The sequence below is a fragment of the Neopelma chrysocephalum genome, unplaced genomic scaffold, assembly GCF_003984885.1.
Source record: "Neopelma chrysocephalum unplaced genomic scaffold, ASM398488v2 Primary Assembly neopelma1_62, whole genome shotgun sequence".
NCBI lineage: Eukaryota > Metazoa > Chordata > Aves > Passeriformes > Pipridae > Neopelma > Neopelma chrysocephalum.
Window position 1 is genome coordinate 3922726 of NW_020897719.1, and position 26394 is coordinate 3949119.

Consider the following 26394-nt stretch of genomic DNA (forward strand, 5'->3'; position numbering starts at 1 on the left):
GGACTGTTAGATGGATAAGAAATTGACTGGATGGCCATGTCGTAAGAGTTATTGTCAATGACTCAGTGTCCAAATGGAAACCAGTAGTGAGTGGTGTCCCTCAAGGGCCCATATTGGCATCAATACTTTTAATATTTTTGTCAATGACACAGACAGTGGAATTGTGTGCACCCTCAGCAAGTTTGTAGATGACACCAAGATCAGTGATTCAGTTGAGTTGTTTGAGGGAAGGGGTACCACCCAATGTGACCTTGACGGGCTTGAGGATTGGGCCCATGTGAACCTCAAGAAGATCTACAAGGCCAAATGCAACAACCAGGTCTAGTGAATGATGTCTCTGTTAATGCTATACACATGTAATCTTCTTGTATAGGTTTCTGTTGTAACAAATTCTCAGTTGTAAGTGGCTCTTATATCAGTTTAAATGGTATGAGAGTCAATCCTTGGAACAAGCACCTTCATGTTATAAGCCAAAGATCCTCCCAGATCTCATTTCAGATTCCTCTCTGACATGATTTTGGAATGCCATATGAAACTATCTTCTGTTTCTTTGCTAAATAGAAATAAAACTTGAAAGATTTGGACTGGAATTAATCTCCCTCAGCCTCATACATCTGAAAATCTTATCTCCTTCCATAGTAAAGGGATGAAGAAATGACATAGCTTATTTTACTGTCTTGTATGAAAATATGTATGTCTAAATACATATCTTTAGATAGTCAAGTCTACAGAACAGTTCATCCCTTCTCCTTCTCCATTGACTGTTGAAGAAATTTAGACAACTTGCTTACTGTTAGTTACATAAGCTGAGATGAATGTGATAATTGTGTTATGTTATTTCTAAGACAACAGTTCATACAGGAACATGTTTTTTTGGGAAGATAAATATCCTTTCTAAGCTTATCAAAGTGGATATCAAGGTAGAAGAACACATTAGGAGCTTGATTGTGGTAAAGTCATTTTGGTAGTAGAAAAATGGTAGTTTATTCCACTCAAGTTCTGCTTAAATGGTACTTGAGCATTTCAGACACCTTTTCTTTGATAAAGGATTCTGAATTTGTCCATGCCCAATGGATTCAACTCTTCAGTGAGTATTTGACACATGTTCCTTATTCCCACCTCAGAATAATTGGATGCTTGCTGGTTAGTAACCAAGAAAGGAGTCTGTATGGGAAGAAGCAAACAATAGCTGTACTGCTCTGAAATGTGTTCTCCACATGGATTCTGAAACTCTGGCTCCTTCTCCACTCTCATTGAATCCTCTATTTCCAGCTTGTATATCAACAAATGAATGAAAGACAATGCTGTGCATTGTACTCTCTCCAGTTTAGAGAAAGATGGGGCATGAGTCAGTGCTCTGTCAGTTCCAAGTTTTAGCAGAATTACTTGATCTCAGGTAAATAGAATTCATATACTACAAGGCTGTAGTCTCACAAGCAACTTGAGTCAGTTCGAGTATAGATGACTTTTGAGAAGTCTGTTCTTCTTCATCTCTCCCTCTGTCAGCACCTGTGTTGGAGGAATTGCACCAGGAATAAGATCATGTTGATCAGTATAATATGATTTTAAAAAAATAATTATTATTTTGCAGCTGGATCAGTTCCTTGATCACTTTTGTAGCCTGGCAGCCTTAGCACAAGCTCAAAGGGAGAAGAGTCAGTACTTCTGTGTGCAGTGGCAACTCTTGTTTACATAAGGCTGTCATTTGACAACTGCTTTAAGCCAAATTGTAGAATCCGTATGGATGAGGTATCTGAAGCTGTTATTGAGAAGGTATAAACTTTTTTACTGATTTTATGAAGAGTAACTTTCAAAGTGGTTTACTTTGGTGTATGGAATGGACTCATGATTACTATCTGCCTGCAAGACTTATGTATAAAAATGCTTATTGCGTATGTTAATGCAAAATTTATAGATGAGAAAAGAAACCTGTGTATGTGTCTTGTATATTTGCAATACAGATTTACAACTCACTCCAGCTTCCACTAAAAGCAAGGGCGGAAATTTACTTGTTCAAATTTGCTTTCTAAAACTCTCTTTTATGTTAGGTGTTAATTGCACAGATCATCCACATAAACGAACTTATGCCTGATAGTTGCAGTAATATTACTTTTTTCTTCCTTTGATATTTTATCAATAAACTACAGGTTTTACAGTGTATAATAAATGTACTTTTTACATTAACATTTCAACATGGTGTCTAAGTATTTGGAAGTGAATATAAAATTGTAGTTACTTGGGTATTAAAACCTGGGCAACCCTTTTGATTTGTCACCATATCCTTGGGTAGAAGGTACAGAAGGAGGCATGATATATCTGTCATGTAGTGACTTGTTTTTCTTTGTTATTTTTTTTTTCTTCATTAAAAGACATATGGTTTACCAGATGAATTAAATATTCTAATCTTCTGACTTTTTTTCTCTTTAGGTTGCAGCAATCTATAAAGATTCAAGTATTGGAAATCTTATAAATATAGTTATTGTCAAATTAATTGTAATTCACAATGAACAGGTAAGGAAAATAAATATTTAAAAGATTTCTTTCCAATATAAGAAACAAAATGCATGAATTTTCATTGTAATTACAAAGTTTAATTTGTTATAGTTTTAAATACAAAATATTTTCTTTAACTATAAAATTTAGTTTTAGAATAGGAGACTAAATGTCAAATGTGAGGTTAACTTCAGGGTGTGTATTTAACGCCTCTATTTCCCTATCTCTCTATTAGCACCTCCAGTTGACCTATATTGACATAAATCAGATAGTATATGAAAGCTTATGGCATAACAACGTAAAGTGTGGTTATACACATGGAAATCTGACAGGGAAATGACATATTTTATAGAGTGCTCTGATGAAGTGTTTTCAGCCCAAAGAGTTGTAATATTTTAAGATTGTAAGAAGTATATGCTTATCTAATATATGGGGTTTATATTTATTTATCATAAATGTCTTGTCACTTTTTAAAAAATATTTAACACATGATAAATGCTCACATTGCATTATTTATAATAATGAGTTCTCATGACTGATGACTTGTGGCTTAATTCAGATCTGATCCTAAGGGAACTCTTACATGGATTCCTGCTGACTTTATATGCACAGTCATTATTTTACAGATTAGCAGCACAAATGACAACACAGTAAGTGCAAGTGCATGAATATTAAAACACTTATTTGATATTTTTGACCATTTCTTGCTTAGGAAGGACCAGCTATCACTTTTAATGCAGCTACTACACTTCGTAATTTTTGCTTATGGCAGCAATCACAAAACACTTTGGATGACACTCACCCTTCTCATCATGATACTGCTGTTCTCATCACTAGGTACAGTATCTAAAATAGCCACTACTCAGTTAGGTAAGACAAATGCTTCAGGTTTTTTTTACAACATCAGCTTTTAACCATTCCACTGACATTGTTCATAGATAGCTGAAGTGAATGAAGACTATCTTCTGCTTCCCAAACCACTGATTATCAATGCATGAGCAATTACTCTATGTTGATAGATAAGCATCTGATGATCCTTTCATTAAAGATGATAGAAATTACTTAGACCTGAAATTGTGACAAGGAAATGAAGTCTTTAGCTATTGTACATATATGTGATAGAGGCAGTGTTGTACTTAATAGAATCAGTGAAGGATACAAAGAGGGTCAGCTCCTGATAGCCCGGGCGTAATCAGAACAATCAAAAGCTTAAAATGGAAAATATTTAAATATTAGTGTGTATTCTTCCTGAACACCAATAACCTTAGTGAAGGTTCTGGTGTTCATTCATTGAAATAGAATCTCTCTTTTGCTCTTCTTTTTCACTAATATTTCCCCCCAGTGTGCAAGTTGGACACACTCCAGCACATCACGGTGTTTGATGTTAGTCCTGAATTTTACATTGTTAATTTGGCAGATGGTCCACAACATAAGGTGGTTTCAAGTATATTGCAATCTGTATGTTTTTCAGCAGCATATTATAATTGTCTACTGTCTGCATTGTAGAGAAATAGCATAGTATTTTAAGTTTTATTCTTTTCACACTAGATAGAAAACAGTACTGTGAGCTTAGTCTGGTGAATTTAAATTAATTCTTTCATTAGAATACAAGTTGTTTGAATGGACTGTGAGATTAAAAATTGAGAATCAGATTTGCAATTACTTTAGTATAGTGACAGTGACTTACTTTAAAAATATTCTTTTACATGCTGTAATAATTTTAAATAAATATTTTTCTTCAAGGGAAGATATCTGCAGAGCTAGAGAGAAGTGTGATACTCTTGGTGAGTTATTCTTTTTTAATCAGTATGGTTATATTACAAAATGCATGAGAATTTCACTGTACAGAGAAAAATCAATTAGGAATAAATCAGAAAATAGAACCAAAATTCAAGTCACACAGACAAAAATAATTGTTTCTCATTTCTTACTACTGTTGTCTCCTGGCATGTAGTTTGGTGCCGGGGGTTGTATAAAATTGCTGCATACTTGAGGAATGACTTTCAACCATAGTATTTGTTGCACTACGTGGCACTACATGAAAATTTGTTCTGTTAAGCATTTATTTAAGGATTCAATTTTGCAGGTTTAGCAGAGCTAGGTACAATGTGTGATCCACTACGCAGCTGTTCTGTAAGTGAAGAAAATGGATTGAGTGCTGCTTTCACTATAGCACATGAGCTTGGACATGTGTAAGTACCTATTTCCCAGCAGGTAATTTTTTTTATTTCCTTTTGGATACAACCAATTTCCAGCGATGGGCTCTGCGTTTCTAAGAGAGCGCAGTCTGACACGTCCTTTTAGAAGAGTCATTATTTTTGCCTCTTCCAGTAAGCCAGCTCTGCCTGTCACCTAGAGGTAAAGAAATTGTGAATTTTATAACCTGGTTGGTATCCTGAATTATAGGAAAGACTGACCAAACAACTAAATTCTGTCCTTTTGTCATATGAACTGGTTGAGACACTGGGACATATCCTAGGCATACAACATAGTCCTGCTAAGTTCAACTGCATTCTAGCCCTGCTAGGAATTTACCTTTAAGAAAAGACAATTGTTAATATAACAAAGAAATATTATTCCTTGTGTTTGATCCTTTCAGAATACAGTAGAGTAAGACAAAGAGAAATACTTTACACAGAAAAATAAGAGGAGATGACAGCATTTTATTTTATGAAGCATACCTCATCAGTGATGGCAGAAAGGTGCTATACTATAGCTCCATGAGGCATGCTACTGTGTAGGTAACAATGAAGTTACAGAGCTCAGTAGATAGCTTGTTGATTTTCATTTTCCTGCAAGTTCATTTAGACACGTGTTATTTGTCATGGTATTTAAACTGAGATGTAAAATAAGATGATGTGTTAGTTGCATGAAGTATAATATTAATGTGCTCTGTAGTTTTTGTTACTGAATAGTAAGAGTTATGATGGGAATATTGGAGTAACATTTTGTGGACAGTCTAGCCGTGACCTGTATATTCACATGAGGAGAATATACAGTGGCATATTCCTAAAACACTGGAATTTTTCTGGTAAGCTAAAAAATTATGTAATTGTAAAATTCTTCCTGTACCCAGGAAGGTATTTGGATAAGGAGAGAATTATATAAGGCATTTTAAAGATAACTATTACCATAATATCAGATAGATATCTTGAGTTCCATTAAATTTTAAGGCATTTTCAAGCTTGTTTGAGTTGAAAACACATTTGCTGTTATAGCAAAGAGAGTTTCAGTGAATTATTGCTGAACTTGTTTTGGACTTTGTCTGTTTTGCTTTTCAGATTTAATGTGCCTCATGATGACAGTTTTAAATGTAAAGAAGCTGGAATTAAACATCAGTATCACGTGATGGCTCCAACTTTAAATTATCATACAAGTCCATGGACCTGGTCAAAATGCAGTCAAAAATATATCACTGAATTTCTTGAGTGAGTGTCCATATAATGCTGTGGTTTACAGTGCTATTTTTCTTTTTTTTTTTCAATTTCATGTATTTCTGAGAAGCATTTTAAAGGTATTGCTTAAATACAGTTTTTGCACTGCTCTTAGGTTTAACCTAAGAGGGTTTAACTTGTAGGGCCTTAGTCCTCCTGAAAAATACATGATTCATGACTTTGTTAAAGTTACACTGAACGTACAAAGCTAAAGGATTTTTTATTTTTTTTGATGTAGTGGCATAGTTTATTGAAAAAATCTTCAGTATGATTTTAATAGGTTAGAACAGGAACTGTTTATTTTCTGAAGTTTTTATGTAAAAATAAGTGATAAGTATAATTTAGGCAGTACCATCTTCTTTGTCTTTCCTTTTTTTTTTTTTTTAATGAGCAATGTCAGCCAGAAAAAAAAACAACTTCATTTTGTTTGGTGGATCTAAATGCAAAATGCAAAAAAGGAAAACCAAGTAACCTAGTTTATTTAATTATTCATGAATTTTAATTAAAGTAATTATATGGGCAAGTAGGCATGCAAACCCATAACTCCACTGAGATATACATGTGTAAGTGTTGTGTGAGTAGTGAGAATATTTCCATTGAATTTAGAGTGATTTATTCACATTTTGTTCCTGTTTTACAACAGTACTGGCTATGGTGAATGCCTCCTAGACAAACCTAGTGAAAGGGTATATGATCTTTCCTCTCAGCTGCCTGGGTCAATGTATGATGTCAACAAGCAGTGTGAACTTACGTTTGGTATTGGGTCACAAGTGTGCCCATATCTGGTGAGTGAAAACCAGACAAAGTCATGCTCAATCTATACTAAAAAGTTACTGAAAATCACTGGTTCGGGAGTAATTTTATCCTGAAATAAGTAAAAGTTCAGGTTATATTCTTTTGAATGGGGAAGCATTCAGTGCACAGCACTGCAATTTCATATGCAAGAAATATATAGAAATAAAAAGTAGGATGAATTCATTTTGATTTCCACATCTGTGATTGTGATAATTCCTTTAAAAGATCTAAAACTGCATAAATTAAGGTTTCCTGCAACACTTTCTGCAAATGTTTTCACATTATTGGTCATATCTTACATTAGCAGGTCTTGCTTCTCTGCTTCTTTTAAAAATTTATAACTTAAAAGCTAATATATGATCTCAAACATTTGTTCTAAATGGTCCCAAATGACTCCCTACTTTCTCAGAGAGTGAAAAAATATTTTCGATCCTGACAGAGTGTACATTTGGTACACAAAATTGAGATATGGAAAGAAAACTTGACTAGATTAATATTGAAACTTAAGTTGTATTGTGAAAACTTAATGTGGCCATTTCAATATAAACACAAATATAACATTATGACTTTATATGTTACTGTCAGGTTGTCATGTAGCGTTAGATTTTGTACTAAGTTGTAAAATGCCTCTACCAATATTGTATGGCTTGTTGGAGCTGTTCGAAGGAGAGAATTTAAGATCAGATTCAGACTGAATTAAGTGGAGATGAGGTAAATTGTTGTTTTGGAGGAGTCAAGCTTTATGGGAATATTATAGAAAAGGAAAGAAAAGGGTACTTCAAAGACCTGAAGATGGTGTTTCTGAAGACTGCTTTTTAAATCCTATAATCCATAAGGGTTATTTTGTGTGTTAAGAGTCTTTGAACAATTTGAAAGGGAGGCTTTCTTCTTAATTTTATAGGCAGTATATTTAATTCTTGTTGAACTCAGAGCCTTTTTGTGGGGGATTATGTGGAAACTGTATTAACCATACATATTTTTAAATTAATTTTCCAACTGAAATAGAAAATGAAGTTATCTATTACTCTAATGAGATCACTTTCAAATATTCCACTTTCCTGCTTGGCCTTAATCAAGGTCTGTTTTAGTTTTGTGGCATTTTGTCTGTGGAAATTGGTAGTACTAATAGCAAACACTAAGCCCACACAGTATGAGAAAATACAAATATCACAACTACTGTCTAAAAGGATGGTAAAGGTACGAAAAAAGTAATCTGTTTTTCTTTTCAGAAACAATGCAAACGCTTATGGTGCACAAGCACAGAAGGTGTTCACAAAGGTTGTCGTACTCAGCACATGCCTTTGGCCGATGGAACGGTTTGTGGTGTGGGAATGGTAAGCCTTGGTTTGTTTCTCAGTGCTTGCAATTTTTGGTGTAGATAAGAAAGATCAGTGCATGCTGTGTGGCAATACTGTGCCTGTAGTACACTGATTGTGTGAAGAGTGTCTACCTGACTTCACCTGCAATTCTGTAATGTTATGTCATAAAAAATATAATTGTCTGTTCAGAGTAATTTTTAAAGTTTATGGATGCCACACTGGTTAAAAATAGGTGAGAGAACTCAGGGGGAAATGGCCATCTTTCCTTCTGTTTGAAAAGTTCAGGTCATGCATAATAACTTATTTTTTTCCTAATCAGTAGTGCTCCAAAGTAGAATTATCTGAAATATGTCATCCCAAAAGTGTTTTTCCCCCAGTTTGTCTTGTTGAGGCTGTTTCACTGAACCAAAACAAATTAAGTAGGAGTCACTTAGATACAGGTGTGCAACTTTTTGGAAAGAAGGAGTCTCTGGATTAGCACCTGGTTTCAGTAGTTATTTGCACATTGTATCAGTTTCAGACAAAATATGAAAGTATGTGTCAGTACCTCTTCACCTAGTCCAGGAAGTGCCTTAACCACACATAACTTGCGTTCATTTTCTGTCTTGCCTATTGTAACATAGTTCAGGATACTTGGATCTCTTCAGTGCTAAAAACTGGAGCTGTCTTCTCACTTATACCCTAACATGTAGGATGTCCTGGCTGTCTGAAGTATGGATTGAATGCTTTGACAGATAAAAAAAAAGAAGTGGAAGCTGTGTTTCCTATAGCCTGCTCATTGTTTTATTTGGTAGAGTGTTTGGATGACGAGAGTGCTCATTTGGCAGTTTGTTTTTGAATGCAGATCTTGATCTGTATCCTTGGATGATATAACCTTTCTTGACCTGTCCATAAGGGTCATGAATATCTAATTAGTAGATAAGGCACTTTCAGAACCTTGATAGAAACACAAGTAGTGGGGAGGCTAGTTGAATCCAGTTACCAGTGGAGACTTGAGGCTTTTAGTTTTGGATTTGTATGTAGTTTGGGAAATGAACAGAAATTAGGTGCTTGAGTTCTTTATTGGTCTAGTCTTTGGCTTTTTCATGTCTCACTTCACCACTGGCAAACAGAGTATTGTGAGAAGAAATGTTTTTCATATTTTTTATATGCTCAGGTATGACAGTGATTATCTAAGTAGGGATGTTTTATTATGCTGAGCTGCTTTTAACAGTAGTGTGCTTTGGCAGCTTCAGGGGCTGTGGGAGCAATGTTAAATTTTTTTTAAATAGTTTTATATGTTCAAAGGATTAAAAAATCTAGTTTAATTTCTATGTATAATAAGCTGATACATTTCACTCTGTTATTTCTACATTTCCCCCAATAACTTTTAATCTCTACATATTCTGTGTTTGAGAAGACAATATTGGTGAGAAGTTTGAAAACAGTGTCTTAATGGATAACAATTTAGGGGTTAAACTGTCTCAAATGGTTTCTTTCTGCCTTGCAAGATTATAAAAAGTTACTTGAAGGTTGCAGTGGAAGCTTTGCTTGACTATAGTCTATGTATGCAGCTGGTGTTACAATGTTTAACCCATTTTTCAGTCAGTCACTGATCAGAAAGGAAGTTCATCTTTTATGTAAACTTCATGTGTAATCTGCAGTTAAATTAACACTACTTTGGCAACATCAGAGGATTTCTTTTATATAAGAATACAAAAACCTGTTTTATGTAATTAGTGCTGTGAAACCATTTTTCTCTAGGAAGTGAAGAGCTAATTACCGTCATTACTTCTGAAAGATGTAAGAAAGAACAGCAATTAATTAATCTGACAAATTGTCGTCTGTTTCTGTCTAAGGGACAGCTCTTTTGAAGTTCAGTCCACAAGCTGCTGTTGATGTTAATGGGCATAAGACATGGTGACTAGTAATTGTAATTAATATTTAACAGCAAGCTAAATCAATTTATATTTGGCATTTGTGACATTATTGCAGTGATGAATACGGAAAGTAAAGTTTCTCACTTCATCACTACTCACGTTGTGTCTCATCACTTCAGGTGCTGTTTGTCTATTTGGTTTCACAAAGATTTGTAGGAAGTCTAAGTTTCTTCCAGCTCTTTTAACATCAAACAGACTTTCCCTGAAGGAGGGAGTGCAACCTATTCAGTACTTCAGAGACAAAATGATAGCAAATGTAACTAGACACACCGTATGTAAACACTTATTAGTTTTGCAGGGGTGAATTTCTACACACCACAGGACTACATTAGTCATTACTTGAAAGTGTTTCTGGTGTTCTTTTATGAGAGATATTATTAAACACAAAGGTATATATTCCTGAGTTGTCTTCCTAAATACAATTATATATCATAACTACAAAATAAAGTTTGTATTAAAATTTTTTTTTATTGTGAAATGGGGCACAATACCATGAAAATATTAAATGTTTAGTGCTTTTTTGTGTTTTGTTTCTGTTATCAAAGCTACCATGGGAGTTTTTTTGAAATTAAGAACAGTGCTGTATGATTACTCAGATGTACCCTGCTCACTGGATGCCACAATGAATTTTGTAGATTAGTTGCAATTGTTGTTGTCATGGTATAAACTATATGTAAATTAAAAACATAAATCACAGTAAGAACAGTATTTATATGCTACATTGAGGACCAAGATAGCAGAGGATGCTCCTATACGTTACAAGATATATGAGAGAATTGTTTTCCATTAGGACAGAAACTGAACTGCTTTAATTGGCCTAGTTTTCTTCTCTTAACCATCATAATTCTGGTTGTCATGTTCCAGATAGGTGCTAATTTGATGGATGTTTAGGAAATGTGAACAACTTAGAGCAGAACTTCTAGCCCTGCTTCCTCTTAGGTTTTCTTGTTGCATTCTAGTCAAAAATTTCTTTGTGCTTTGAAATTTCTGTAGACCAGCAGACTCTTGTTTGGATTATGTTTTCAATTTTTTTTTTTATTTTATTATCTGTTTCTTTAATTTTTTGGATTTCTGTAGTGAGGAATTTACTTGCATTTGTCCTCTTGGGATAGTATAAATGATTTTTCCACACCTTAAACATGAGAAGTTTTGGAGGTGTTTTATTAATCTTCTTTCTAAAATTCCAAAGGAGTGAGTTTGGAGAGTGATTGAGCTTTTGGTATTTTGAATGTGTTTGCTCATATTTAAAAAAGCACAGTATAGTTGATGACATTCAGAGAAAATACTTAATCCCGTTTCATGGTGGATCTAATTAAAAGGAGTAGGAAGCTAGAAGTGTTATGGAAAATAAATATCTACACTATTATATGCAACCAAATTAGCTACAAGCCAATTGATATACAAACTCTCCTTACACATCCATCTCCAGCTTACACCTGGCTCAGAATCATGGCTTCTGTATAATGAAGTTGATGCAGTTTTTAGCAGTGTAATTTATATGATATTCATTCCAATAATGGTAACACATCTGTTGGAGTTAGTGATACACATCTAAGCAAAAAGAAAAAAAATCTCCAAAGAAAAATAGTTGTTGAAACCGTCTATTTTCTAGGAGTGGCATTCTCCCCCAGTGGGGGTTTTATAATTATATTTTGAGACACTTGAAAGGGTTGTACTCTGGTCCTTCCTGGATTCCTGAGGAATATAGAAATATACCCATATTCCATTGATTCCTTGGACATTGGAATGGAGAGGTAGGAGGTAGCTATGTGATTCTGACCCAAACTTTTCTGTGTCCTGGAGCAGTCCCACTCTACATAATAGCAGTTTGCTACTTAAACATTGAAAAAAGCAAATGTCATAGAAGTCTGGAAAAAACTATTTAACAGCAAGAAGGAATTCACATGATACAAATAACAGTTTCATTGGAAAGCATGTGCCTTTGTCTGTTTAGAGAAATGTTTATCACTTCTATTCACTGTAGATATATAGTGTATATTGAGCTAGCATCTAAAAATATCTAGAATAGGTATCAAGTGAATTAAGATTTCATCACTTTAACATAGAAGATAGGGTTACAGGGACAATTGAGAATAGGGATGCAGAGCAACAAAGAATTGCTTGGAACAGTAAAAGAAATACCAGCCTGATTCTGAAGTGTGTTTGCTGTTCTTCAATTGTAGGTTACTGCTCATGTATTGATTTCTATTAAAAATCATTGCATAGCTTGACTACCTCATGAATGTAATGCATTAAGATATTTAATCTGAAAGAATAAATCATTTTATGTGTATATGTGTAAAGTAAGTATAAAAAATTCAGATGGATTTTATCAGAGTTGAGTGATAGAGGAATATGTTCACCATCTGGAAAGCAGCAGCAGATCTTTTGAACTGTAAGAACAGAGTAAAGTATGGGCTCAAACCAAGAATTTTTTCTATAAACTGGGATTTCACATAAATACTTTTCTGATGAGATGTAATTACAGAAAAATCAAAAATTTCAAGGGAAAAAATAAAGTATGCAGATTTTTTGTAAGAACAAATTGAAAATGTTGAAAAAAAAATTTTGTGGGGTTTGTAGATAATGTATTTGAGTTATAAATTTACACTTGTCTGAGAATCCACGCTACAGAGAGAGAGACCTGAGATGCCGTGGTTACAACTTCAGTTAGGTATCTTTCCAAGCTCCGTTTCTTCTTTCTTGTATACTCATTTTATTAACTGCTCTGTTTTTACTCCTTTTATATGCTCTATGGTCCTACTCTCATGTTGGTTCTTAGAGCAGTGTGCTTTCTGGACTATATGTATTATAGGAGGAAGACGGAGAGGATGCGTAGGTTTAGTGTACAGCAGAAGGTTTTGTTACATCCACTTGCAGCTAAGACCAAGGCCTGTAGCAGTACATGCATTCAAGGGAATGAATGGGAACACTCCACAGGCGTAGACACAGGCAACACCAACAGGAGTTTGGCATTTGAGTGAGTGTTTATCTTCACTCCCTGCTCTTGGTGTTTTCTGCTGAATCTGTGTAACTTCGAAGATTCATACTCCTTTCCCAGCTCTGTGTGATTGCAATCTTCTTTAAGACAGTTTATGCTCATAATTCAGCTACAGGCTAAATGCATCATAGTGAACTGATCTGCTGCAGCACTGTTTAGGATTTTTCTGTTTCGTGGCTACCAGCTATGCCCGTTTTCCTTTCCTGCATTCAATCCACCATAACTTTCTCTTCCTGTGCTATTCACAGGCATTCTCAGGGTGCTGTTTGGATTGTATTTTATAAGGCAAAAAAAAGAGTCAGAACAATAGAACTGGGTATTTGGCAGGCAAAATACAGACCTTCATGGCCACTTCTGCAATGCTTTGTCCATTTCACTTTCTCCTCATACTTGTCTTTGGTGTTCAGTCATCTAATTTCCTTTTAGAAGCACCAGCAGCTACCAGTATCATCCATGGAAACATGTTCGTATCTGGAAATAGGCTCAGGAAAACCTGTTCATCTCTTTTTCTTCAAGGCTATGTGGGGCTCCAGTGCATGGAATGATGTCCTCATACACTGAGCATCAGTGTGTCAGTCTTTGTCTTAAGGTCTTCAAAAACCATGTGTATATCTGTGAGTAGCCTGGAAAATATAGGCAATAAGAGCGAACTTGGAGTTCTTTTCCTGCTGTGAATCATAAAAGGCTGTGTAGGAAGTGCTTGATTTCAGAGGAGCTCTAGTCCTGTTCCGTGTGCATCTGTCACTCTCCTTGATTCAGTCGAAATCAAGCATAGCCTGGCAAGTAACGCTTTAATAATTTTTGTCAAAATTGCTTTCCTGGAAATTTGGCAAATTCAGTAAGAGATAAGTTGGAAGCACTCAAAGTCAATTTATCAAATCATAGGGTAATCCATAGGTAAGATTCAAACTGTTTATTATAAGCAGGTTATTAAAAAATACAAACCAAATTTGAATCATTAGCCCTCCTCTCAGCTCTGAAGATATAATAGTTAGATGCAGATTTGAGTGAGAATTTCTGTCTTTTTGACAGAAAACCAACTGTTGATCTTGGCTAGAGCAGCATTGTCTCTTGCTGCAGTCAGTATGTTTGGAATTAAGTGTGATACCCACTTTACATGATGCATATGTTATATTTGCCATAAAAAATGCAGGAAAAAATTGTTTAGCAATTATGTTTAAGTTTATGGAAGTTCTGTATATCCTAGTATTCTCAGTGAAGCAATGATTCAATCAAGCACAGAGGAACATCTGGAACGTGTCTGGTGCCAGAGTTTTCTACCGTGACTTCATCGTGTTGCTTCAGTAGGAATGCAGCAGGATAATAGCTGAGACGAGTTTGTTGAATAAGCTGTTAAAATCCCAGATGTGAACATATGCTTTGCATTTTTATGGATCAAAATAATGCTGTTGTGGGTATAAAATTTCATTTTACAACTCTCTCTTTTCCTGGAAGTTCCCTTCAAGTTACTGTGAATATTTTTCTGGATGGAAGAAAAACCAAAATGCTAGGTCATTGTCGCATAATAGAATGCGGTATTTGTTTTGTGAAGGAGGATTTAAAATCTTCAGCCTATAGTCTAAAAAATGATTTCCTAAGATGCTAATGACAGTTCTTGGAAAGACAAGATTTTAATATTTCCTCATTTACCTTATGGCTGCAATATCTTTTATTGCTAGGTACTTGATGTTAAATACTAGAAGATTTGTATGTAAAGGTACCAGTACCCTAAGGGCATCTTGAAAAAAATAATAAAAACTAACAGTAAGCACTCCTGTGAGACTTCATATGCACATGTGTAGTTTTCTTGGTGTTAAGTTAAAGCATTAGTCTTAGCCTTAAGCAAGTGATGATCTGGCCAATTGACTGGATCACTTAAATGGTTATATGAAAAGATAGATCTAGATTTTTTTCTGTGTTTGTTTTGGGCTTTACAATCACCTGGAATGGTCATATTCTTAGAAGAAGGCATTCAGGACTTAAAATATATGGCCTATGTCCAAGAGTTGGTGTGATGAAGAGTTATATGAGCAGGCAGTTTTGTCATCAGGTTGAATTAGGAACTCAGGCAGAACCCTGAAAAGAGAATCAGATTCTATAACAAATTCTTGTTTTGAGAGCAAAATGATCAGTAGCATAGAACATAAGTATCACTATAATAAAAGCGTATACTAATTAGAAAAAAAATCATTTAGCTATTATTTTATGCAGTAATAAAACTGCTGAACAACACTTGAGTTTTGTGGCATTTGGCTGTATTCAGAATTATTGCACACAATTTTTGTGTGTTCAGTAAAATTTACATTAATTGATGGTTCCTACAATAAATTTTTAAAATGCTGTAGTTTTAAAAAAAGGGGTGTAATCCTTGAATTATTTTATCTTTTGTGTATCAGAGATTCTGAAATTGTTTTCTGTGCCAGAGACTTTAGTTACCCAAATCCTTCTAGACTTTAAGGTAATTCAAGACTGTTTCGTGTTGTGGAGGGGCAAAGCATAAGCTTCAGAAATAAGAAACAGTTGAGTAGACATAATCTTCTCTTGATGATTCTAGTGACTGATCTGTGTATATACTGCAGGGAAAGATGGAATAAGCTACTCCCTGTCAATATGAGTAGGAGAATCCCTCCTGACAATGAACCTAATTGATGATCAGTCTAATCCTGAGGCTGCAAACAGGCATCTAAAACAAAGAATTCTCTCTATTATGTATGAGCACTGACCCCATGTATTCAGCCCTGCCCAGTGTCTTGTCTCCAGGTACGGGCAGTCTTTGATGCCTTGGGTGGTGTTTGGAGTCAAGGACAAAGTTGACACGTTATTCACATAGAAGTCAGCAGGATATATTATAGTATCCTGATATTATAGTATCTTGTAAATATTCTATATTAGTATGTAAACTATTCCACTATGTTGTGATCATATATACCACTTGGGATTTTCTAAAGCAGACAAGTGAATTAGAATTCCAAGTGCCATAAGTCATCAGTAGGATTAGTGCTGGTAATTCCTGTGGGTTCTTTGGAAAAGTCACACATGCACCAATCATAAGATTCTCATTTAGACTTTTTAGTCATGTACTGCTTGAATAACCACTGAAGTGCAGTCAGATACTGGACAGTAAATATTTAGAAGCAAGAGATAGATCACTTTATGCTTCTGGGAAAAAAAAGTAACTACAACTGTCTATAAATAATAACCATTTACAGTTACAGTGTATTGAGGTCTCATAACTGACACCACCACAAAAAAATAGTTTTGCAATCTTTGTCTTCTTAATAATGTAGATCCCAGCAGATGAAATAAAAATTACTCCTTTATGTAAATTTTTAGTTGGAAATAGGTAGTTCTTCACCAGGAAAAAAATCTGAAGTAACAGAATAGACATTGTAAAGTAGTATCTTGCTCTAAGAATTATTATTTCTCTAACTATTAATTCCATTTTAATTGTAATAACAATTTTTTTTAATTAGTAGTAAATAAAAAAGGTTTTGTAAAATATAAATAAAATATTTCACACCTTTTGTTATAGGCATGAAAGTCTGAGTTCAAACATGAATCTATAGCATCACTTTGCTTTACCATAACCAAGGTCTTAAATGCTTGGCTGCTTTTCCCAAACAATCCCACTAGATAGTTAGCTTTTGAGATGTTCAGAACACCCTGATTTTCTTGGTGATTTGTTATGAGTTTTCAGTCTTTGTATCAGCATGAATTCTAAATTAAACTGGAAAATCTCAAACATAAAAGACAGTTGTAAAGACAGTTGTAAATCTATTTTTGAAGTTTGTGCAAGAAAACATATTGGGAATCCAAGACTGTAAGAGTCTTGTAGAGGGATTTGGACAAAGTGACAAGCCTTAAATATGTATTCAGCATCCAGTAGCATTCATGGTGAGCAAAGAAATCTAGACAGCATTTTTAAAAATATGAGTACTGGAAAAGTTATCTCAAAGGAAATTGAACATTTTAGAAAATATCTGGATCCAGATAAGAGTAGTGAGCTCCTAAATTTTGTTCTTTCTGTGGCTAAAATATACAGTAAGCTTTTGCTTGGAATTAAAAATTTTATTTTATTTGTCAACTGTGCAGCACTGCCGCCATGGAATTTGTGTGAGCAGAGAAATGGAGATGCGTCCTGTAGATGGAGAATGGGGGCCATGGGGACCTTACAGCTCATGTTCAAGAACTTGTGGAGGTGGAATCAAAAGCACCACCAGGCTGTGTAATCAACCAGAGTATGTTTTTTATTGTGTTTTACATTAGTGCATAATGAAGATACTAAGAAAGAATGGATTGGTTCAAATGAAAATGAAGGTATTGTGAGCTGTGCAAATTAGTTTGAAGCACCAGTAAAAACATGCTTGTTTCAGCTGTGTTTAGAAAGAGATATAGGCCTACAGACTCTAATATGCAGAGGACTTTTAGATCACCTTTGTCTTTAAACAATATAGTTTATACTTATAGATGTTTCTGAAGACTTACGTTGGCAGGGTCTTTTTTTTTTCAAGATTAACTGTTAAGGTTTCTTTAAACATTGAGATTTTTTTTTTGGAGTAGGAGCTGAAAAAAGAAATATATGTATTCCCTACTAATCTGTTTAGTGAAACACTTGATTTGCTTTAAGGCTTTTCCACAACATTGCCACCAGTAACGCCCCACAAGGAACACTGATTATAGCAGAGTCATTTACAGCTTACCTTTGTAATGAGAAACTTCCATTGACCAAATAATTCCCTGTAGGTTTCATTCTCTGTAATAAAAATCAAAGAGAACTTTACCCTTAACTTGTCCAGAACCAGAACCACAGCTGCTCCCTGGGTTGTTTCAGAGTTTTTCTAGGAAGTTATGCCCACTTGATATTATCAGTGGGATAAATTAACTTCTATCAGATGGCCCCATTTATTTTCTCTGATGAGCAAGAAGCAGTAGACTAGATTGCCATTAGATATGCTCTGTCAGTCTGTAGTAATTGATAGTATCAATATGCCATTGATTTATTCTTGTTTTCCCCAAGAACATACTAATACTGAATTATTTTGTGTCAGGATTTATGACTGTTAGGAAATGTATTTTAGACTTTACAGTAAATGGGGTGTTTTTCACAGTTTTCCCTTTTTATTTCTTTAGATCCCCAAACTGAAACCAATATTAGGACTGCAGAAAAGAGTGTGTCAGCTCCTAATTGTCTTCTTTCTTTGCCATTCTGTAAAATAATAATTTCAAATTACTGAGGAGATACTGCTTCTGTAAAAATAAGGCTATAATCTTAGCTCAATGAATAAAAGCATTAAAGTTATTAATGTTTTTTCCCAGGCAAAATAGTTATAACTCTAAGAGAAGTAAAAGTGTAATAGGCATTAATAAACATCAGTAGCTTGATTACCACCTACCTCAGCAGTAGTATTTTACAAGTATTGTTTCGTTTTCTTCTCTTGGGTATGAATGAATGCGCAGTGCAATAGAAGTTAAGTGTGTGTGTGTAAGTCAGTAACAGATGACAGAATGCTGTATGAGATTTTGCCTTTTATATCAGTGGCTCGAGTCACTTTTAATGGAAAACAGCAATTTTAGAAAATGAGTGTGTTTTACATTTACCTTTTTTTGTTAGGCCAAGAAATGGAGGAAAGTACTGTGTTGGTCGCAGGATGAAATTTCGGTCGTGTAATACGGATTCATGTCCAAAAGGCAAAAAAGATTTCCGGGAGCAACAGTGCTCTGAATTTGATGGCAAACACTTCAACATCAATGGTCTTACATCTGCGGTTCGCTGGCTTCCAAAATACAGTGGTAGTAAGTAATTATGCATTTTTTCAACTAACAAAATAAAAATGTTACTTTAATTAAAGTTTTAAAATAGACAAGAAACCTGTTGGATTTTCTTTCCAGTTTCTATGAAAGATCGCTGTAAACTTTTTTGCCGAGTTTCTGGAACAACTTCCTACTATCAGCTGAAGGACAGAGTTGCTGATGGTACTCCCTGTGGAGCAGAAACCAATGACCTTTGTGTTCAAGGCTTATGCAGGGTATTTAAATCTAAACTTATTAATTATTAAAATCAATTTTAGCAGATGGTAAAGTAGATATTAAATATTAATCCAAATAAACATTAATGAAAATACGATGTTCTGAGTTTGCTTAAGCTAATTTTATTCCCTATCAAATTAGAGATCTAGAAATTGAGGCAATTAAGCGAAGAACATATAATTGAATCTGAAGACCCAGAGTCTTGCCTCATTAAGCCTCATATGTGAGAGAGTTAATATTGTCCAAGTGAGTAGAGGGAAACTGAACCAAAATTGACATAAAGAGAAGAAAGGAACATGCTATGTGTTTATTACCATTGTATTTCTGGTACCAGAGAAGTAAAAAAGTAGAAAATTCAACGGTAGATAGATTACATAATTATTTCATTGTAAAATCAGGAGGAACTGACCCCTTAAAGGGATCAATTCAGCATTCTTTGCTTAATAGCAACTATGGCATTGCCACAATATTTTGCTGGGAGAAGCAAGATGCTATGTTATAACAATTCAAGACTTTTTTGTCAAGCCCAGGTTATTCTGCTGATTGTAGTGAAACTGAGTAAATTCAGGATGAGGAGAATATGTAGCTTTTTTTATAGTGTTGAATCAAGAGGAAAGAGGAAATGCCAGAGAACTGTTCTTTTTATCATAGTTCAATAAAAAGGGAAGTTTAAGTAAAGATACATAAACAAAAATTGTGCTTGTGTTAGTTTAATCAGCATAGTCTATGCATATTCCTTTGCTTATTTTGCAGTAATGACAGACTTTAAAAGAATTGATGACCATGTACACGCACATACTGCTTTTAGGATTCCAAGACTTTTAATGTAAATATAACTTAAAATTTATACACTATGTTGATTTTTTTATGCAAAATCTTTATGTACTGTTATGTATTCTTATACAGTTCTTTACATATTAAGTCTTCTATTTGGATTGTACATTCTTAATACAACAGCACCACTGTGTTTTGCCCTTACATCTCAGCACCCAAAAACTTAAAAGGCTTTTAACGAATTTCAAGGAACATTAGATATATACAGTGAACAGGAATATTTTGGGGTAGTGGGAAGCTTACATTGTTTGTTTTCACTGTTTTCCATTGGACTGACTGACACAGGGCTTTTTTATTATTTTCATTTTTTGTAGCAAGCAGGCTGTGATCACGTTTTGAATTCCAAGGCAAGGATAGACAAATGTGGAATCTGTGGTGGTGATAATTCTTCATGTAAGACACTTGCAGGTACTTTCAACAGTGCTCGTTATGGTATGTTTGTTTTGGTTTTGTTTTTTTTTATCTTAATACACATTTCAGTATGGCTTAGATATTATGCTTTACATTTAAGGAAGTAGGATATCAGTGTATGTTCTTTAGGACTTCTGTCAACAAAAAATATTTCTGATTTTCAGTCACATTCCCTCTTAAGGATGCAGAGGCAAGCATTGTGACATAGTAACCCATTCAAGTGGCAAAAAAAATCAATCTGCCCTAAGGTCAAAGCAAAAGACATGAGTAAAAGATATGCTGAGAATAAAAGTATTTTAAAAGGAAGAATGCTTCCTGCTTTGTACTTTGCATTCTCTTGTCTGAAACTATGCAGCTGAAGGACATATTCCAATGTCTCCTTTCGGTTGTGTAAAGAAATAGCAAGAAGTCTGTTGTGAGCAGCTGATGAGGTTCCTTTTCTCCTATAGTGAAGAAAATAGCCTGTGAAATGTGAGCCTTATCTTTCCAGAGAACAGGGATAGCAATATTTATGTTCTTTCCTCTTCGTTGGCAGGTACTAAATGAGAATCTTCTGAATAACCCTAGTATTTCCTATTTATTTAATTTAGTTTCTGTAACAGAGCTGCTGATAATTCTTCTATATGTGGTCTGTTTTGGGAAGTATGGAGAGACTATTGTACATGTGTAGCAGTGCAATTAAGTAGTTAGAGCACAGAACATAAGGAGAGAAGTCTCCAGGTTAGTATCAACCTAAAGGCTCCTTCATGCAACTTCACTGGTTGGAAGAGACCACAGGTGAAGTGAAAGTGATACCCGGAGAGCTGCCAAATAGGATCTTCATAGAACAAAGGAGTTGCTGGTGAAAAGTATGCCAAGTGTCCTGTTGGATTTTCTCTTCCCTGGCAGAGGGCTTGCACCAATTGAAAATTACCAAAAATCTCGAAGGTGGGATACCGGTACCCTTCCCATACAAATACTTGTATTTTTTCTTGTGTCTGTCCTGAGAAGCTGCTTATAGGTAGCACACAAATTTTGTCACAAATACATTTGTTACACTTGGAAGTCAGCTTAAAGAAGACAGAAGTCCTCTATCAACCTGCTCCTCAGGAAGTCTTCCATCATCCCCATATCACCATTGGCGAATCAGAGCTCAAATCAGTACAGCAGTTTAATTACCCAGGTAGCATCATCTCCTCGGATGGTAAGATTGACAGAGAGATAGACAACAGGTTAGCAAAGGCATATAGTGCCTTCGGAAAGCTTCATAAAAGAGTTTGGCGAAATAAACACTAGAAGAACAGTACCAAGATCAGTGTTTACAGAGCCATAGTGCTGTCTACTCTCTTATATGCTTCTGAATCATGGGTCATCTACCGCCACCACCTGCGTTTCCTAGAATGCTTCCATCAATGCTGCCTCCGTACAATCCTAAACATCCACTGGTCAGATTATGTGACCAATACATCTGTTCTAGAACAGGCAGCAGTTACTAGTATTGAGACCATGTTGCTGAGAACACAGCTGCGCTGGGCAGGGCACGTCTCCAGGATGAAGGACCACCGCCTCCCTAAGATCCTGCTCTATGGTGAACTTGCCACTGGCTGCCGCAAGAGAGGAGCCCCGAAGAGAAGATACAAGGACTCCCTGAAAAAACATCTCAGCCTTGGCCATATTGATCAACATAACTGGTCTACTCTGGCCTCCAATCGGGAGGTCTGGGGACACACCATCTATAACGCTGCTGATGCCTTTGAGAAAGCACGCAGGTTCACTCTTGAGGAGAAAAGACAACGCAGAAAGATTCGTACCCTGCAGAATGTACCAGCTAAGGAGTCTTTCTGCTGTGCCTTTTGCAACCAGACATACCTATCTCGTGTTGGCCTTTTTAGCCACCAACGCGCTTTTAGCAAACGTGGGTAGAGACCTTTCCCAAATCTTCGTTCGCAAAGCCTGGCCATGATGACATTGTTACAATTCAAGTGACCATTATGTGAAACTTCCATTTTTGCAAATATGGTTGTGACTGTCACTCTCTTGCTGTTCATCAGCTTTCCATCGTCGGACTTATTTGCTTCAAATTGAAGTTGGAGGGGAAAAAAAAGCCCCATGTTTTGGGATGAGGAAAACTTTGATTTACTATTTGGCTTTATACTTAGTTGAATGTTTAAATTATGTTCAAGTTCTTGGAATTATAGCATATAAAAGATGATACTGAGTTGTACTACTAGACAGTATGCTAAACATTTGGAATTATCATTTAGACGTGCTCAACTAGGAGTACAGCAATGCAAACAAGAGGTTGTAGTTAGCTGACCATTAAAACTCCGATGTCCATGAGAGGTCTAAGATATCTCTAGGCTGATGACTGAAGACGTTGTCTGAGGAAATATTCTTTTCCAAAACCTTCTTAATTAGGATAACAAAATAAGTATGCCAAAGTCTGTGCACTTGATCTTTTTCTTATAACTTCATTTGGTTCCATTTCATACTGAAATGAGTCATTTTACTTGGAAGGCAGAATTTGGAATTGGCGATAGCAGCCTGTGGTATGTGCTTGTATTCATACAGTTATAATGTTGTCAGTAACTGTTTAAACAGTAGTGAAGCGATCATCAGAAATTCATTACAGCAAAACACTAATTTACTTGGCTACTATTTTAGGAAATGGCAGTCTAATTATGTACACATTATTATGTTGGCTATTATTATTGCATCACATTAGAGTATCTGAGGATTTCCTGGACAATGGTCATTCTCAGTGCCCTGGTATGTGATCTATTCTCTTTGTGTATCCTTGACAATGTGCTGTGCAGTTTTGTTTATAATTTCCCCCCATATTTTGTCTTCTTTCATTCTATTGTCACAAGGTCTGTAATGTATGAGATGAGGGGTTTTTTTGAGTGTGTTTTGTTTTTTTGTCCCAGTATGCTGGAAGATTGACCAAACTGTATTTATCCAGAGCTTGCTGTGTCAATTTGCAATTGCAGTGCTGCCCCCAGCTGGTAAATGTGATAGACCTGTAATTAGAAATCATTTAAATGCGTGGCATAGTTTTAATAGGTTAAAAGCACTGGAAAGTTAGTGAGTTATGAGATTTGTCATGGTTTAACCCCAGCAGGAACCACACAGCCACTCATTCACTGCCTTCCAGTGGGATGGGGGAGAGAATCGGAAGAGTGAAAGTGAGCAAATTCATGGATTCAGATAGAGACAGTTTAGTTTAATAGCGAAAGCAAAAACCACAAAGCCTCGAAGAGCAAGGAATTCATTCATCGCTTCCCATGGGCAGGCAGGTTTTCAGCCCCAGGAAAGCAGGGCTCCATCAGAGATAACAGAGCCTTGGGAAAACAAATGCCATAACTCCAAACACCTGCCTTTCCTTCTTTCCCCAGCTTTATATGCTGAGCATGACACTCTGTGGTCTGGGATATTCCTGTGGTCAGTTGTCCAGGACACAGCTGTCCTGGCTGTGTCCCTTCCCAGTTCTTGTGCATCTCCAGTCTCCTTGCTGGTGGGGTGGTATGAGAGGAAGAAGAGGCTTTCACTCTGTGTAAGCTCTGCAGAGCAATAGCAAGAACATCCCTGAATTATCAACATTTTCCAGCACAAATACAAAACACAGCCCCATACCAGCTACTGTGAAGAAAATTGGCTCTATCCCAGCCAAACCCAATACAAAATGAAAAGAATATTGTCATTTAAATTTTTATCCACAGAGGTGAGTCAACTAAAGCTAAATCCCAGCAAGATTGTTAAACACACTGAAATAGATGGAAAAGTTATCAAAGCTTTTATTAATACTTCAGATTGCATGTTTGTGTTTATTATTTGTTTCCAATGTTTGCCTTCCTCAGTTTTTCTCAGCCGTAAGAATCCTTTAGAATTTGTGATTAACATCCGTGAGAAACAGGTTTGGATTTTTTAACCTATGTTTATGTGCAGAGTGACTGTTTTAAAAAGTAGATCTTGATGCACATTATTTTGTTACCTCATGACAAGGCTACCATAATAGTAATTGGAGATATTACAAGAAATGATGGCTCATTTGTGAAGCGTTTGCATTTTAAAGGGAGTACAGTTAACCTTTAAGCAGGAGAATGTGGATCAAACATGGCTAATTTAACTGAAACATCTACCTATGCATATGGCCTGCAACACTGCAATATTTTAGACTCCATCTTTTTATTATTATTTTATTATATTCTTATTATTTAAGACTCATTCTTTAAAGTGCTGTCATGAAATACTCTTGTGAGAGAAAAGCTACCTCAATTGTATAAACAGGGAATTGAGATATTTCATGTTAAATGACTTATTCAGATTTCTATAAAAGTTTTGTGGTTAAATTTTGAGGAGTCACAGTGTTTCCTGAGTCCCACTTGATATACTTGACTGCTTTCTAGAGGAGTGCTGCTCTTTAGGGATTTTTCTGAGTAGGTTGAACTCATGTTAGTGGTAAAGAGTTGAATTTACTTTTCTGAACACAGAACCTAGAACACTTCCTAGAACATGAGGGTGTTCAGTATTGGTTGTCTCTGGTGCACTGTAGGGTTTTGTGAATAAAACTAGTTAAATCTATGTTCATATTTACTAGTATTTGACTATTTTTCTATATAATTAATTTGTGAATAATTACATTGCAGGTTACAATGTTGTAGTAAATATTCCCAAAGGAGCAACAAACATTGATATTCGACAGTACAGCTACTCGGGGAAACCAGAAGATGACAACTACCTTGGTAAAAACCTCCTGTGTACAACGTTGGTGGATAGGTTTTGTGCTTGTACCAGGGATCTGTCCTAGACATGTGTATTATCAGAAGTCTGATAAAGATTTTAGATGAAATATCTAATTACTTCGTATATTTATGTGCCTGAGTCTCTCAGTAGATATTAGTTTCCTTAAAAATGAGGGAGATATTGTTAGGTTTCTGATTCTTAAAGGAGTGCATTATTTGTCAGATAAGAGGAATTATAGCATGTGACATCATTTTGTCAATTTTTTTACTTTATTGTCACAGTGTTCATTAAAGTGAACTCAGGAACAGTGCAGGTATTTGCTGTTTTAAATCTTGGAAGCATACACTTTGTTTATAAACAAAGCAGTCTGACCATCAACTAACTTATCAGTTATGTCATATTTCTCTTTTTCTATCATGTCTGAGTATAAAGGTCGTTGATATGTTTGCATGTGTGCAGGTAACAGAGAATTCACAAGCACATTGTACCAAAAATCTTGGTGGTTCTATTTCACAGTAGTTACATTGTATCTGAAGTGCCTGAAAAAATATTGATGCATATTTACTTTCTGTCTCTTCTTCTGTTTTCATCCTAGTCAACAAACTTCAGAGTTTTCAAAATGTTTTCCTTGTCAACTGTTGCCCACCTGTTACACATGCAGCTTGCAGGACACAAAAACAACTCTACCCCCGATATTAGCTACCATTTCAAATATAGTATCGCCTGAATAACATGTCTGTACTACAAATTCGACCTGATTTTAGAAAGTTTAACTTATCAATCATCTTCATTATTGTAGATTGGTCATTGTATTAAATGACTATTATAAATGTTTAATAATTTATTTTTACTTTCAAGTTTACTTTTAAAAGCCACTTCACTAGAAGTAGCTCTAGCAAATACAAGGATGTGGGCTGTAATACGGCAGAAGTACAGATAATTATTGTTTCCTTCTACATAGCAGAACCTAACCAAATTTAGAAGTCATGACTGCAGTCAGGCCCTCAGCAGAACAAATATTATTATATTATATAACGCAGAGAAAAATCCACGACAACTGCTCAGGTGAAAGTTACTGATGATTAGGATTGAATTCACTCATTAGAAACTATTTGATACAACTTTATACATGGACTAAAATAAAGCTAAGTGTTGATAAGAAGTTATATTATTATGAGTTTTTATTGATAGAACCTTTTAATTAAATAGATACTTTATTTCCAATATTTTATTTCACTTATAGCTTTATCTGATATTCATGGAAATTTTATCTTGAACGGAAATTTTGTTGTAAGCATGTCAAAAAAAGAAGTCAATATACAAGGATCCATTTTTGAGTACAGTGGGTCAAACAATACAATAGAACGAATTAACAGCACTGATAGAGTCGAAGAAGAGCTAATCTTACAGGTGCATGTTTACTTTTTTCACAAGTTTGA

At 35.2% G+C, this 26394-nt stretch overlaps 1 protein-coding gene across 4 annotated transcripts in view; it reads left to right on the forward strand.

Moving 5' to 3' along the window:
• The window catches only part of ADAMTS20 (ADAM metallopeptidase with thrombospondin type 1 motif 20), a 100772-nt gene that overhangs the window by 28927 nt on the left and 45451 nt on the right, over window positions 1–26394 (forward strand). For 2 of the 4 annotated variants that reach the window (XM_027682237.1, XM_027682239.1), the window contains exons 5-17: window positions 2428–2511; window positions 3206–3330; window positions 4237–4277; window positions 4580–4685; window positions 5775–5921; window positions 6571–6712; window positions 7952–8056; window positions 17054–17199; window positions 18573–18754; window positions 18851–18987; window positions 20137–20254; window positions 24859–24954; window positions 26199–26365. In XM_027682237.1, the coding sequence (XP_027538038.1) occupies window positions 2428–2511; window positions 3206–3330; window positions 4237–4277; window positions 4580–4685; window positions 5775–5921; window positions 6571–6712; window positions 7952–8056; window positions 17054–17199; window positions 18573–18754; window positions 18851–18987; window positions 20137–20254; window positions 24859–24954; window positions 26199–26365 (1596 nt within the window). The remainder of the gene's footprint in view (window positions 1–2427; window positions 2512–3205; window positions 3331–4236; window positions 4278–4579; window positions 4686–5774; window positions 5922–6570; window positions 6713–7951; window positions 8057–17053; window positions 17200–18572; window positions 18755–18850; window positions 18988–20136; window positions 20255–24858; window positions 24955–26198; window positions 26366–26394) is intronic. The other 2 variants (XM_027682238.1, XM_027682240.1) reach the window with 2 other exon arrangements.